This window comes from Sesamum indicum, linkage group LG2 (assembly GCF_000512975.1).
Source record: "Sesamum indicum cultivar Zhongzhi No. 13 linkage group LG2, S_indicum_v1.0, whole genome shotgun sequence".
NCBI classification, from domain to species: domain Eukaryota; kingdom Viridiplantae; phylum Streptophyta; class Magnoliopsida; order Lamiales; family Pedaliaceae; genus Sesamum; species Sesamum indicum.
The window spans coordinates 14,326,716-14,342,612 of NC_026146.1; the positions used below are offsets into that span (position 1 = coordinate 14,326,716).

The 15,897-nt window shown below is 34.2% G+C and overlaps 2 protein-coding genes across 3 annotated transcripts in view; one reads left to right on the plus strand and one right to left on the minus strand.

The window, feature by feature from the left end:
- LOC105156152 (protein CHROMATIN REMODELING 19) lies at positions 1,599-9,753 on the plus strand. 2 transcript variants are annotated; one of them, XM_011072208.2, is made up of 12 exons: positions 1,601-2,286; positions 2,504-2,621; positions 3,071-3,111; positions 3,204-3,454; positions 3,544-3,724; positions 4,333-4,518; positions 4,655-4,828; positions 4,916-5,074; positions 5,576-5,650; positions 5,771-5,907; positions 7,276-7,494; positions 9,283-9,753. In XM_011072208.2, the coding sequence occupies exons 1-12, from the start codon at positions 1,747-1,749 to the stop codon at positions 9,443-9,445; spliced, it is 2,244 nt and encodes a 747-aa protein (XP_011070510.1). In that variant the 5' UTR covers positions 1,601-1,746; the 3' UTR covers positions 9,446-9,753. The 2 variants fall into 2 exon arrangements, with proteins under 2 accessions (XP_011070511.1, XP_011070510.1); XM_011072209.2 differs by lacking the exon at positions 9,283-9,753 and having other exon boundaries at positions 1,599-2,286; positions 7,283-7,417.
- Positions 10,916-15,897, minus strand: part of LOC105156154 (protein ACCUMULATION AND REPLICATION OF CHLOROPLASTS 3) — a gene marked incomplete in the record, with an annotated part of 11,055 nt that continues 6,073 nt past the window's right edge. The window contains 7 exon segments of the mRNA XM_011072210.2: positions 10,916-11,384; positions 12,426-12,592; positions 12,895-13,032; positions 13,119-13,223; positions 14,431-14,807; positions 14,981-15,048; positions 15,140-15,424. Of these exon segments, the coding sequence (XP_011070512.1) occupies positions 11,306-11,384; positions 12,426-12,592; positions 12,895-13,032; positions 13,119-13,223; positions 14,431-14,807; positions 14,981-15,048; positions 15,140-15,424 (1,219 nt within the window).

The window sequence follows — 15,897 nt, forward strand, 5'->3', positions numbered from 1 at the left end:
GATTTAAACATAAATTATGTGAGTCTGATTACTCTCTTGCAGTTGTTGTGGCTTGGGGTCTATCGAGAAATAGGAATATTTAGTTGATCGAAAGCTCTACTCCATCTCCTTAATAACTGCTTGGTGCTTGTCCACGCTTGCTTTGGTCATAGAAGGAAGCTCAATCTCTGAATTCTAATGGAGCAACATAATTTAGTACAAGGATTGTATGTTGTATGTAAGTTGGTAGTTGTGAGACTGTAGGTTTGGACGTTGATGGTGTGTTCTTGTATACGAGCTCTTGTACTCTGATGTTGCTAATAAAAATAACTTATTTTTTTAAAAAATATATTATTATTTTATAAAATTTTAATAAATTATCATTATGTTAAAACGACAATACATTTATAAATATATACATAAGACAAAGATTTTAAAATTTAATTAACGATAGTCATAGACGCTATTGTGACTAATTTTGGATGAATCTAGGTCATGTTTAAATTTAAAACCTGACATTTTATGCCTAGATTCACCCTATTGGAGGCAGAGCCCGACTTACTTGTCCTATACACATAGAGCATATTAGTTGATATAAATTCCAAATTTAAATTTAAAATTTACTCTAAAGTTTGTGGATGTTAACACTGGGGTCTTGTTTGGTTCGTATGACTTATGATAAGACTATCTATCATGTATAATCACATATTTCCTTTATAGTAAGACCAATATTAATACTTTTGAAGTAAAAATGTTTTTGAACCTTTTATTTTACTTCATTGATCTTTATTAAAATGCCTAGTTTGAGTGGATATGAATTAAATTTGAGCTGAAAATATGAGATTGAGAGGGTAATCATGAAAAAGAATTACTATTTTAAGAAATAAAGTTCGTACCGATTTGAGTTTGAAGGATTTATTTATAATTTTAAGTTTAAATCAATAATTCAAGTAGTTCAAAATTAAATATCTATTAAAAAAATAGGATAAATTATGTTAATATTGCTTGAGATTAAGTTTAATTACACAAATATACGTACATTTTTTTAATTGTATTTGTAATTACAAGTACAATCATTTTTTAATAGAAATTTTTTTACACAAATACCCCCGTATTATCATTATTTAATAGAAATTTTTTTACACAAATACCCCCGAATATATTGCATTATAAAATAGGAGAATTTGTATAATTAAACCTAACCTCAGAAGGTATCCACATAGTTGATCTAAAGATGCTCATTTTGACAATTAATAAACTAATAAACACTTATTCTAAAAATAAATTATAATGGGCTATTTTGAGGTTTGCTATAATTATAAATACATATTCGTTATTTGAAAAATCACAAATATCCTCTAAAATTAACGACGGTCTAACAAATATCCCTGATGACGAATATTTGTTAGACGCTTGTTAATTTTTAAAAATATTTCTAAATTTTTAAATAATAAAAAGATATTTATAATTATAATAAATTTAAAAAAATTTGAATGTAATTTACCCTATTATTCTAATTGTTGCAATTCAATCTGTCTACATGGTAAAGAAGTGACCAAAAGACTGAAATCGTGAGGGAGCCAAAGTTGATTGTACCAAAATCGTACTTGAGCGAAACAGAGAGTTGTGCTGAGCGCCAGTAGAAATGGCGGTATCAATATAGTATCATCAACACCCACTTCCCTCCAGAGAGAGAGGGAGAGAGAGAGAGAGAGAGAGAGCTCATTCTACTTTGGTTTCTCTCTTCTCCGTTGGAACAAGAACAAGATGAAGAGAGAGAGAGAATTTATCGAACTCTCGGAGGATGAATGGTCCAACCACTCTGATTCTTTTAAACCCTCGCGCATCCTGAAATCCGAACCCACTTCTCAAGACCCTCCTCCCCCTATTGAGTCCTTTGCTTTCTCCAAGTCCGTTCACATAATCGAGAGCTCTTCTTCCGAGGAACTTGGAGATGCGGCAGCTGGGAATGCGAAGGGGAACGAATTCGAGGATTTAGAGGACGAGGATGCTGACTTGGAGGTAAGTAATAGAGTTGCGACTGTGAGTCGGGGGAATCGTTTCGTGATCGAGGACGATGAGGATGAGGATGACAATGGTGATGGTAAGGTGGGTGATTTTAGCGACCATGAGGTGTGGTTGTCGGAGGAGGAAGCGGAGGAGGAAGATGTTGTTAAAAAGGCTCTGCGTAAGTGTGAGAAGATTTCGGCTGAGCTGAAGCGGGAATTGTACGGTACAAGCTCCGCAGCTTGTGACCGGTACTCGGAAGTGGAGATGGGTTCTTCCGCAGCAAGGATTGTCACTCAGGTATTCATTGCTCCCAAGTCTTTGATTTTGCAGTGCCATGGGCATTTGTGATTGGAAAGAAGGATGTGCATGTTTTGTGCTTGTTTTTCATTCCTATTTCATGTCTTATAGCTGGTTGCCAAAATTTCCTATTATTTGAACAAGTTTGCTGTATGGCAAACAAAAAAGACTAAAGAAATGAAGACTGAGTGTTTCAACTCTCTCCAATTAAATGTAGGAGGATGTAAATGAAGCATGTGGATCTGCGGATTTGGACTTTAAACCAATGCTGAAGCCATACCAGCTCATTGGAGTCAATTTTCTTCTGCTTTTGTATAGAAAGAAAATTGAGGGAGGTATTCCTCCTTTTCTTCCCTTTTATAATTTGTACTGAACATTTGCAGGGTTTAGGTGTTGATTTCAATTACTTTACGTAACTTATTAACTCTGGTAACGAAGTACTTTCTCCTTTGCTGCTTGATGCTCTTCTATGGTTACTTTCTTGAGTGGCAGCTATTAGCTGGTTTTAGGGTTTTTCACTATGTTTGGGTAAGGTTGTACTGGAATTGATTTTCAGACTTGTACTGGTGATTCAGTAACTGACTTGTATGTTAATTTATTTTTCCACCATGGTTGTCAATTTTACATGCTTCTGATGCTTGTTACTTAGCTTGACTCTGTAGATGCTTCTCTTAATCCAAGGAAGTGCATCAATTAGTATCAGAACAGAATGAAAACTGCCCTTTTTCTCTTTTTGGGTTTCTTGTGTTAACTGACTTATTTTGGAAAAACTATTTGCATGCAGCTATATTAGCAGATGAGATGGGTCTTGGAAAAACAGTCCAGGTAAGTTGTTTGTTGTTCTATCTTGCCTAAAATTACTTCAATAGTTTCAAGCACTCAAGCTACTTTAATGTTAAATAAATTTTGTATCTCAGGCCATAACATATCTGACCCTGTTGAAGCATTTGGAAGATGATCCTGGTCCTCATTTAATTGTATGTCCTGCCTCTGTTTTGGAGAACTGGGAAAGGGAGCTTAAAAAATGGTCTCCGTCATTCACTGTTCTCCAATATCATGGTTCTGCACGGTCAGCTTATTCAAAAGAGTTGAGCTCTCTGGGAAAGGCTGGGCTGCCACCGCCATTTGATGTTATTCTTGTGTGCTATTCACTTTTTGAACGCCACAGGTTTGTGTTTTCTACCTGGTGTTCTTTTTTCTGACGTTCTCTGTTAGTTGAGTTTCTCTTCATTCTCAATTCTCAAAGTCATTGTTCAGTGCGCAGCAGAAAGATGACCGCAAAATTCTTAGACATTGGAAATGGAGTTGTGTGCTAATGGATGAAGCTCATGCTTTGAAGGACAAGAATAGTTACAGGTGGAAAAATCTGATGTCAGTTGCAAGAAATGCGAGACAGCGTCTGATGCTTACAGGCACACCTTTACAAAATGATTTGCATGTATGTTTATCGCAACCCATTTTTCGTAGTTAGGATCACATCATTGACAGAATGGAACAAGATAAGTTCATGCACTTTTCTATACGTTTTGTTGGCTTGTATCATATGAGCAGATTAACATGCTCCTTTCTAGAACTTGTATGACATGAAAAAGAAATTTACAACAGTTCACAGATTATTTAAAGTGATGATCACAGCAGTCGACTGACAGAATCTGAAAAAATTGTTATTATGAAACTATTTTGAAGCATGCTGTTGCTATTTGCTCATAACCACCATTTGTTATTATAGCACAGTGCAAAGTCTTAGCGTAGTCGCAGTGTTCTGGCTAATGCCTTGGATTGGATCTCTGTGATTGATGCTCTCCCTATTTCCTCCACTGGTTTATTGCCTACTTAATTTCAATAGTGGATGAAAGCTCCAATTATGTTGCTTTCATGTCGACTTCCCTTTATATGCTGACCAACATAAGTGCAGAAGATTTTTTAAATATGTTCTTGAATTGTGGAAAATTGATTTTCCTTTTTCTGGAAGTTCATTTTCCACTAGCTGCGGATCTTCACCAAGATCGTATTGTTCACTTTGGTGTGATTTTCTTCATCTTGCAGGAGCTGTGGTCAATGTTGGAGTTTATGATGCCTGATCTTTTTGAAACTGGAGACGTTGACTTAAAAAAGTTGTTAAATGCAGAAGATAGAGATTTAATTTGTAGAATGAAGTCTATTTTAGGACCTTTCATCTTAAGACGTTTAAAATCGGATGTGATGCAGCAGCTAGTTCCAAAGATGCAGAAGGTATTGAATTTGTATTTTCTGCTAAATTGCCTTCAATTATTTTCATAAATATTTGACATCGGCTCCTAAATTAAAGTTCATCTATTGGTTTTCTGTTCATCTGCCAAAGCTGAATGAAACAGTGGTATTGCTGTAGGTTGAGTATGTATACATGGCGAAACAACAAGAAGATGCTTATAAAGAAGCAATTGAAAATTATCGTGCTACATCTCAAGCTCGTATTGTGAAGTCTTCTGAAACTTGTCCTCATAATGTTGCTAGCATCTTGCCTCGACGTCAAATTTCTAATTATTTTCTTGAGTTTCGTAAGGTGGTGAAATCTTTTTTCTTAATTTGCTAGACATAATGCATAATAGTATCGGTTTCTTATAAGTATTTATGTTTCTCATACTTTCAGATTGCAAATCACCCCTTATTGGTTAGACGTATCTACACAGATGATGATGTTGTTCGTTTTGCTAAAATGCTGCACCCAAAAGGTGTATTCGGCTTTGAATGTACTTTGGAACGTGTGATTGAGGAGCTCAAGAGCTATAATGACTTCTCTATTCATCGGGTAATTTTCAAACTATTAAATATGCATTAGATATAATTGGAACAATTACCTTGTCCGGATTACTCATGCAGCTATAATTTTATTATCCTTGCTGATCCTTGGTACTGATCATGGGGATATTGGGGTACTGTTATATAAAATTTCTTTCTTATCGTACTGAAGTTTTTCTGAGAACTAGGCTTCTACGTGGAACTTCTACGAATTTCGTACATGTTATTGCACAAAGGATTGAAGACTTTCATCTCCAAGTTTAGCTGAGATGTTGCTCTATTCTCTTGTTTTTGATGTTAAATAGTATCAAATGATATATTTAATAAGATTTGGGTGTGAAATAGCGTCAAATCATATATTTAATAAGAATTGGCCTACCTTGTAAACAAGACGACTCAGTTGCACATTTTTCTGTTCTCTGTTGCTGGCATACTTTTATTCAGAGTCATAAGCTTGAGATGCCCCTTGTGACATATGGGTACTGATAGTCAATTGAACTGCCTGTTGCAGCTTCTGCTTTACTATGGTGATGCTGATACAGGAATTCTCTCTGACAAACATGTTATGGTTTCGGCGAAATGTCGGGTTTGTTTTCGTGTTCTTTGTTTTTTCTTTATTATTTTGACAAGCCCAATCATTAAGTAGGGGATGTTCATGTTTTCTTGCTTGCAATGATGATTGTAACTGGCTTTTCATGTGGCATAGGCATTGGCTGAACTTCTCCCTGTGCTAAACCGTTCTGGTAGTCGTGTTCTTATTTTTAGCCAATGGACGTCAATGCTTGACATATTGGAGTGGACTTTGGATGTGATTGGTGTGACTTACAGGCGCCTTGATGGAAGGTAAGTTTGCCTTTCTGTTGGATTTTCTATGCAGTTTTCGTGCCACTGATTATATAATATGGCATGTTAATGCTTTTTCTGATGAATATCACTAATGAGAATGAAGAAGAATTTGACAGCTCATGTCTAGGAATAACTTCGGGGTTTAGTTTTCTGCTTTAGTTTTGTATATTTATTTACCATTTATTTTTTATTTATATAAATATTAACTTAGTATTCAGGAGACTATTTTGTTCTCCTGATATTATGATGTTCATATACTATTGTTTGGTTACAAGTCAATAGAATGTATTTACTGGACCAATTTTAAACCTTTGGAACAAATGACTTGTTATCACAGAAGTTACTGAAGCCCATACAAGAAGAGCAATTTTAGTTCTGGAATAAATGGAAATCGATCCAGAACCCTAACTACCACTCTGCACAATTGTACATATGGCATGGATCTTTTCTGTATATAGGCTAAAAGATGGTTTTTAAACCGTATTATTCTCAAGTTAAAATAACTTTTCGTCAAAACAGTATAATAAGCAGAGGTGCTGCTGGATTTTCGTGTCTAATTTTGGAGGTAGGCTATTTACATCTTCAATTTCAGATTCATTTCTGCAAAGCAAAGTTAAAAGTAATCATTTCTGGTGTTATTGGTTAAATGTAATAAATATGCCAAGAAAGGAAGTTTCTAAACCAAAATTAAGATTAATCATCCCTGAAGAGCTAAGATGATAAATAATTCCAAGCAACAAAAGATGAGAAGAAACAAACTTACAAAAATTTCTCAATGTGATTTGAATCACCTTGATACTAGTCAGTGAGAGGAGCTGCTGATATTGATCATTTAGATAATCATGTCTATAATTAACTTGGTGTAAATCAAAGATCTAAAACAATTCTGAAAAATGTAACTTATTAAAGACTTCTACAGTGGATCACAAAAAATACTAAGATCAACGCCAGTAAATCCACCAATCAATATAAATGAATTTTTGTGTCTTCAGCAACTTGCAAAAGAAAGGGTGATCAAAAGGAGGATTGAAGTGACATGTTGGGATGTGTACCAATGGATTTTGATTGTCTGCGAGTCATTGACTAGATTACGACTTGGTTGAGGAGAAAGTCCTGATTGAGCAGTGCCTGGTCGGGTAGGTTACACCAGATGGTTGGAGTTTGAGTCTAAGAATATCGGATAAGTATATTATTGTGGTGTAACAACTTATATATTCGGTTGACAAAGTAAGCACCAAATTTCTTTGAGGCTGTGTATTTTATTAGTTGCCATTATTGGAGCAAGCTGTAAAATAGATAATATTAGTATTCTTCAGAACTTCTGATAGTTCACGGACTTTCATTTTTATGCCATATTGTTGTCAGTACACAGGTGACAGAGAGGCAGACAATTGTGGATTCCTTCAACAAGGACACTTCAATATTTGCATGTTTGTTGTCAACAAGGGCTGGAGGACAGGGTCTTAACTTGACTGGAGCTGATACTGTTATAATTCATGACATGGATTTTAATCCTCAGATTGATCGACAGGCTGAAGATCGCTGTCATCGCATTGGGCAAACGAAGCCTGTCACTGTATACAGGTAAAGATCATTTCCTCATGTCTTTTCTTTGTTCTGTTGTGATCCAAATAATTTGAGTATCTTTTGTATTATAATAAGGAAGAATTTATCGAGTCAAATAGTAGATTACAAGGTCACTGCCAAACTGGATGGAACTGAGGAAAATGACTGAAAAATTGATCCATGTCTCTGTTATGTTTGAGTAGGAAAATATTTTAAGTTAAATGCCAAAAAATAAGTTGTTGGAGAGGAGAGCCATTTAATATTTAATGTCTCTTACACACCCCATCACACATGTAGTTGGTGTTCTTTTTGTGAAGCCTGACCCACGAAACGCGTTTTTTTAGATGGGATGGTGAGATTCGGACTCATATCCCGTTTCAAACCATGGGTGTGATTTCACAATGAATTACCATAACATCTAGAAGTTTAAAATGTCAGGTAGGGGTGCCTGTTGATGTTATCACTCTGACAATAGTATTTTTGGGGTACGCTGGATCACAATCAATATAGGCAGTGTTTGAGATATCCATTTCAGTAAGCAACTATAAAATCACTGCCCAGAAGTTACTGGATGTCACCGTCCAAACTCTTTATTAAACACCATGCATCAGACCCATGCAACAGCTCTTATGGGGCAGGAGAAAGATACATGTGATGGATTTGTTTGACATCTGCCTCCGAGAGGAAACATATAGGGTTATGAACTTATGCTGGCTTATTTATATTTATATATAAAAAAATTTTGTATGTCTACCCCAAAAAGGCATAGACTTGAAAAAGTACAGTGAGTCATTAGCTAACTACTCAAGCCACATTCTTTTGTTTTTTCTAATTTATGTTTTGCCTTTTTTTATTAATTATTATTTTTTATTAAAATTTGGGCTGAATCGTTAGTCTGCAATCATTACCTGGGCTAATGACTCCATTTTTTTCACTTAAGGTATAGTTCATGTTTAATATTAATTAATTATTAATTTCAAATTATAATTTTATAATAATTAGTTAGTAATATATTAATTATTTTTAACAAATAAATGTTATTAGTTTTTTAATAGTTAATAAGTATCGTTATTAATTAAATATGACCTGTAATATTGCATTGTTTACAAATAAAAAAAGAATAAAAAATGTATTACAAAATTAGTGATAACTATAAATTTTAATACTGTCAGTCCCACAAATGTGCTGCTGGTACTGGAGTCTGGGTCTTCTTTCAACCATGTGATAACGAAGATTCCGACGGCGCATTTGTGAGACTGGCTGCCATTATTATAATTTGTGATTATCAATTTTATCATGGTTTTATTCTTTCCTTCCTGTTTTTTTGGTACTCAATACAATATTATAGGCCATCTTTAATTAATAAAGTTTATTAATTGTTAAAAATTAATTAATATTTTATTAATATATTTGTCAAAATTAGATCAATGAACAAGCTGAAGCCTTAAATATGAGTAGAGCTCAATTTTTGGCACCCCTACCTTTGTTGGAAGACATATTATTTTCATCTAACCGTGGTTTGAACTTGTTTGGATAATTTCATGTTTCAAGGGATTTCAAATCCTTGAGTTCCTATTTTCAAATCCACTATAACCATTCTTCCACATGTAGCATCACGTCAATTGGAATTCCAGTGTTTTTCACATCAGTGCATATCTTGTGACCAACACTTGTAATCTTGCTTCATGAATATTTCTTGTCCATGGTGATGTTATCTCCTTGTCCGATTGTTTCATGCTTCTGTATATTTCGACTTATGTTATTCAAAGAAATTGTTGAACATTTAATAATTTCTTATTTTTAAAGGCTTGTGACAAAGGATACAGTTGATGAGAACATTTATGAGATTGCGAAAAGGAAGCTAATATTGGACGCTGCGGTGCTGGAGTCTGGAGTAGAAGTCGAGAATGAAAGTGAGATGCCCGACAAGACTATGGCAGAGATATTATCATCTTTGTTGTTGCAATAATATCTGGGAATCAAGACTTTTGTTGATGCACATTGATTTTTTTCTCTTAAAGATCGCCATTCTTCTCTTGTAGAAGTATGTCTTGTGAAAGTAATGATTATTTAGGATTTGTACATGAGAACAGTAATGAGAACGTCATATATATACGTTTGTATGAGCTTTAGATGGTCCTCAACTTTATAGCTACTTCATTGTCTGTAGATGCTAAAGCCAGAATTTAAAGAGACGGAAACCGACGACAAATCGTGCCAATTGTTACCCATTTTAAGCTCGAATTTGTCATATTATTATCATTTGGATTCCGAATATTATCTGTATGCAAAAGGGAGTTCTATCTTCCCTAAGTTGGGTATAATTACACTTTCCTCCCTTGAAAGGTTTAGTGTAAGTATACGTAGATTTCATGCGGTTTGAGAAATTACATTTAAGTACATTTGAAGTTTATTTTTATCAAATAAATAAATTCATACGGTAGTTAAGATTGATTAAATTTGTTAATATTGACAAGAAAATTAAATAAAAATTGATATTTACTCTTGAATGATTTATAGGAAATTAAATAATTTTTTTCTAATTAAATTACTCTTACAACAGTGGAAAAATATCTCCTTAGATGTATTAACACATGAAGATATACGAGGGTAATTTGATTATTTATTTGACCTGTAATAAATAAATAATGAATTGACCAAGAGTTTTTATTTTTTATTTTTTGTTATATAAGCAAATTCGATGAATTCTAATATATAAAATTTATTTGTTAGACAGAAGTAAATTTTAAGGGCGTTAAATATAATTTTTCAAACTACAAGAGTTTATATGTAATTACACCAAATCTTATGAGAGGGAAAGGAGGATGTTCTCTTACATGTATATACTTACTGTTGGGAACATATGCATAATAAAAATGAATTATACAATTTCTTTTCTTCTCCAAACATTTAAAACATCATTTATAATTAGACATGATAAGATTATTTATCATGTATAATTATACGTTTGGTTAACATTATTAAAACATGATATTAATACTACATTTGGTCTTTATTTTTTGAGACTTTCAAAAACTATTTGAGTTTTGATTAGGTACCAATTGAATGTTATTTTGAACTTTTGCTTTTTATGAATATAGGAAATGAATATTCGACAAACTAATTTTATTTTAAAAAATTTATTTCAATAAATAATTTAAAGTTTTTTCTTTCTTTTTTTGTAATCATTCACAAGCTAAAATGTAAAAATAACTTGAAAAATGATATCATTAATAGTCTTTTTATTATTTAATCTATTTCATAATTCCTTCAATCAAAAATTCATGTTATATTATTATATGGGATATCACACATAATACCTCAAACCAAACAATATATAATAGAAGATGTGATTAACTATCATTCAATTTTCCATTCCACCCAATCCTATTAGGCCTAATAATATCTCATGAACCAAACGAGTAAATAATATGAAATATATGCCCCAAGTAGGATATTTTCATCTTATTCACTCTTTTGAAGGTCTTTCTGCTCTATGCTACCAGAACAAAACCAATGGCAAATTTCCTGGACATGTACATAACTCTCGAGTCTATGAAATTGCCAATGGACCACAGACGGAAACAAATGATGAGAAAAGTGCTAATTGCGTTCTCCACAGTAGCACTGTTCCAACTGTTACACATATTTACATAATACTTTATATGAATATGGAGACGGTTTGGCTATAGAAACTTGTTCTTACTCCTACTTGCATAAGAAAATCGGGCAGAAGATTAGAATTTTCTTTAGAAATTTAGACAAGAAACACATGGTACCTTGTGAAAAGGCGGGTGTCTGACTCATATTTACAGTAGTAAGTGCAAAACTATGTTCGACCAACCTCAGCATCCGGGTCCAATTGCTTTTCACTGACAAGCACACCTTCATCCCATAACTCTTGAGACCTATGGAGCATTAAGATCACATAAATTGACCAACCAAAGAAATAGAAATACAGAAACTTTCTTCGGGCAAAAATATAACGTATTCCTTAGAGGTCTAGAAGGGGGAAAATCTAACTCATCCTTGAAATAAAACTTTGAAAGTCATAAACTCAAGATAGAATTGTTTTTTAAATAAAACATTAGAATAGTTTGATTTACACACAGCTGGCTCTAATACATGCTTTAGTTCCTAACAATTATGAAACAAAATACTGCTGGGAAAACTTTGGAGTGTTACTATAAGACTTCGGTTAAATGCATTTTGTCATTAGAACTATGTCCATTTTTACATTTTGCCATCAAATCTTGTATTTTTTTGTCAATTTACCATCTCAACTTTGTGAAATTTGCACTTTACCATATATGATTGTTTTTTTTATTAATTTTTCTGTTGGAAAAACGTCACATATTATGCATATGTAAAAAATATCACATCACATAACCCTTAAATATCACATGTGCACTGCATGTGTATAAACTTGAGATCGTAAGTTGACATGAAAAAAAATTTAGATGCCAAAGCGTAAAAATGTTCATAGTTCAGATGGTAAATATAATTAACCCTAACATTTTTACTAAATTTTCTATTGCATTCATCAATTTTTACCTAATTCTTTCTAAAACTTCAAAAGAAGAACAAAAACTTCATGATCTCATGAATAAGGCCTTCAAATCTTTGATAACTATCATGGGTTGCTTGGGTCTAAATGAGCATTACAGTCTGCAGCCAAATACCACATGTCGGATGCCGGACTTAACTAAATCAGCATGTAAATTCCTTGTATAAGGGTGTGCATGTGAGTGTTTCATAAATTTAAGATTTAAATGGAACTTCATTAACTTCAGTATTCACAAGTATGTTCGAAATGTTATGTCTTAAGAAAAGGACAAATGAGCATATCTGATGAGATCTACCATCATCATATGTATCACCAATCAGATGGAAAAAATTCAGGTGAAAAGAAATAGATAACGAGGCAGAGCTTTGCTAAAAAACCGAACCTTGTCCCATCAACATTGATACGAAGAAAGTGGCCGTGTCGCCATCCCTCTTTAAAGTGTCCAAAGGAAACATCACCAAGCTTTGAGTAGAAACGGCCTTCTCCATTTGCCTTCCCCTTCCAAAAGTTCGCAAACCATCTATCCCCAGTACGAAAGTAAATCCAACCCTATGTAAAAGAGAAATACAAACAACATAGTCATTAAGACACCATTCTGGGCACTTGTCCAAATCAACTTAATTTCTACAGAAAGAGAACTAGAACTAAAAACAGTACTCAAGAAACTAATACTTGATTGGAATGTGCCATAAGGATCAAATGATTCATCATTCACACAGCTACATATTATTAATTGTGTTTTTTTCTAAAAAGTTGATGAAACGAATTGGTGTAAGAGCAAATAGTAGAAATTAATACGCATGCAGCAACTCACATAGAAAGGCAGAAGTTCCGAGGAACAAGAAAGATACCTTGCCGTGCATGACATCATCCCTCCATGATCCCTGAAAAACATCCCCATTGTTGAAGTAGAATGTTCCCATACCAGATCTCTTACCATAGCGCCACATCCCGTCGTAGATGCTTTTGTCCCCAAGCAATAGGCGACCCTGGCAGACTCATGGTTTATACCATCCTTTTTATAGGATGCATCTAAATTTGAATCATTAAAGTTTATTACATAAAAATGAAGTACCTTTCCTTCAGGAAGTCCACCTTGAGCACGCCCCCTGTATATTCCTCCACGATATTTCATTTCCACCACACGACTCCACTTCTTCTGCGAATCTCTCTCTGATTCCTTTATATAATAGTCACTATTTAGAACAACCTTATTGGAGAAACAGTTAACAGACAACAACCAAAAACAAAAAAAAATTATAAAAGAAACAAATACATATATTGGATGGAGAAATGTCCACTACAGTTCAACACTGATATCTCAACATCGCATGCCTGTAGAGAAGAGAAAAGTGATGCAGTCTTGACATTTTATTGGAAAAGAAGTACTCCAAAGCTTTTCAGGGCTGATAGGAGATCACAGGTCTTAAGCTGCAAACTTCTCATATCCTTCAGCTCTAGCAAGTGTATGTTTTTGTCCTTTCTTTGCATATATGCCTTAACAAAACTCTCCAGATGAAGAAATATATTGATCTATTTCCAAAGCAGACAAGACATCGAGTACATCCAAATCTTAAAATGCTCCCCATTCATAGTGGACACTGTTCAGTTCATACTACATATGAGTTCTGCCCAACTTTATTCCCTATAAACATGAATGTTAAACTAGGATATTTCAAAAAACAAAATCTGTTCAGCAATCTGATAAGGATAACACAGTAAAAATTTACATTGTAAGTTCTTAAGAAAAAGATACCAATATCAATAACAGGTAAAGAAGTTGATAAAGGATCCAAGTACAAGGTAGCAAGGAAATGTGAGAGCTATAGTTGAGGATTGATATATTACAGCACAAAATATATGTTAATAAATCTAGAAACAAGCCGTTACACTTGTAAATACACAAATATTTTGAACAAAACAGATATCATGGACCACTGGATATCAATTATGCCTCGTGTCTTAAATCCCTTGGATAACCCTAGCAAATGAATATTGCCAAGTATTGGCTTTGCTCCAATCCTTTTGACATTTATATTCTTGTTGGGCTCTTAATCAAGAATAATTTTCAACTTTTGAGATGAAGCAGCATTTTAGAAGTGTATTAAGCACAAGACTGCATTTTGCAAAGAGGGAAAAACAATGAAAACTTCCACGTTAGGGTATGGATAAAAGCACTGATAGTCATTTCCAGGCATAAGGTTTATGGAAGGTCATCTAAGAAAACTGTCAGCGCCTCAAAGCTAAACGTCTGTGCACACATCTCTAGAAAAGGTTAAAATTCGAGGAATGGTTTGATGCATGGAGAGAAATTAATCAGTTAGAAATGGTCCGGTTCTTTAAGTTTAAAGTACACACAATAAGCATATGCAGAAAATGGAATTTACCAACATGGATGCAGCACGAAGGGAAAGAACTCCATGCTTCTTAGAATTACTGGTGGGATTTCCGTTGTTGGATGAAGACACATTATTGTTGAAATCAGCATCTGCCGATCCAGCCCAAGACATAGTTGGTCTAGCATAATGCTGTTTCTTTTTATTGTCCCCAACTCCCCATGCAGCTCCATGCATAGTTTTTGAGTTGAGAGACTCATCTTCCAACTTCTCTAAATGTTTTACCCCCACAGGAAGTTTGTAGATGCTGACACTATCAACCATTCCAGTTGCCTCTGAAAAATTACTTCCATATTTGGGTAATTCACTGGACCAACCTGGCCCCAGATTTCCTCTAGCAAGCATCTCCCTTTTGAAAACAGGGGTTCCTGTATAATCCATTCCAACTGGATTCACTATATGGCAAATTGAATACTGAGTGGTTTTAAAGCGGATATTTTATCATCATTAATTAAAGAAAAACAAGAGGTAGTGGTACCATTGTCACCATCAGATGAGTGATTTTGAAGGAAGAAGTAAAAAAAACATAAGAGAGTTCTACCTTCAGAATTCAACTCATAAGATGATGTAGAGTTGGACTCCAATAATTCTACCCCTCCTTCTTCAGAACTACAATCATCCGTATGTAAGAAGAGTTTGTCAATGTTAGGATACATTATCGGGAACAATTATGGTGAAATTATAACATGTATGGAAGGACCTGATAGAATAGATTTCTTCATCACTATCATCCAACAGTGGTTGCAATTTGTCCATGAAAACACCAGTGTCTTCAATTGTACCAGCTAAGGGATTAGTCTTAAGCATATCTCCATTGACAGGGGGATTTATGGCATCAGAAACATGCAGACTCTCAGATAGAAAGGCTTTATCGGAGTTGTTACTTCGCCGATGTTTCTTATCAAAGAGATTGAAAATGAAAGGGAAATGTTGACCCAGGCTAGAGAAAATGCCATTTCTGGGAGCCATCTGCTGTCTGGTGAATCTGTTAACACATATACAACATAATTAAAGTAGGAGCTAAATAAAGGTGCGCAAGAAACAAGCAGTTGTTAGATGTTTCCTTTGCTTAACACTAATGAAATTCAATTGATGCAGCGCACCAGACACACAAAATGTAAACATGTTGCAAAGAAAACCACAGAGTTTCATATTCTCATTAGTCAACTAGTATATCTCCATAAACAAGAACATGGACTTCGAAATTTCGGAACCCAACCCAAAACTTTTCCAAAACGAAGGCTAAGTTTCAGCACTTCTAAAATAACAAAAAATCCGACAAGTATATCCATCACTTCATCAAGCATTTTGGAATTATGCAGGGTGGCAACTTGAAACGGTTGTCAGAGAGCATCTCAGCAAAGAGATCAATCATGAATTTTACTCCATTACAGTACGATTTCCAATGTGCAGAAAAGATATATGCACAAGGACCAGATATATGCATTTCTCCTTGGA

What these genes read in the sequence shown, in the direction of transcription:
- LOC105156152 (XM_011072208.2), top strand. Translation starts at nt 1,747, where the DNA reads ATGAAGAGAGAGAGAGAATTTATCGAACTCTCGGAGGATGAATGGTCC. An exon ending in ATTTTCTTGAGTTTCGTAAG is followed by an intron (nt 4,829 to 4,915) that starts GTGGTGAAATCT and finishes TCATACTTTCAG; the next exon opens with ATTGCAAATCACCCCTTATT. An exon ending in ATGACTTCTCTATTCATCGG is followed by an intron (nt 5,075 to 5,575) that starts GTAATTTTCAAA and finishes TGCCTGTTGCAG; the next exon opens with CTTCTGCTTTACTATGGTGA.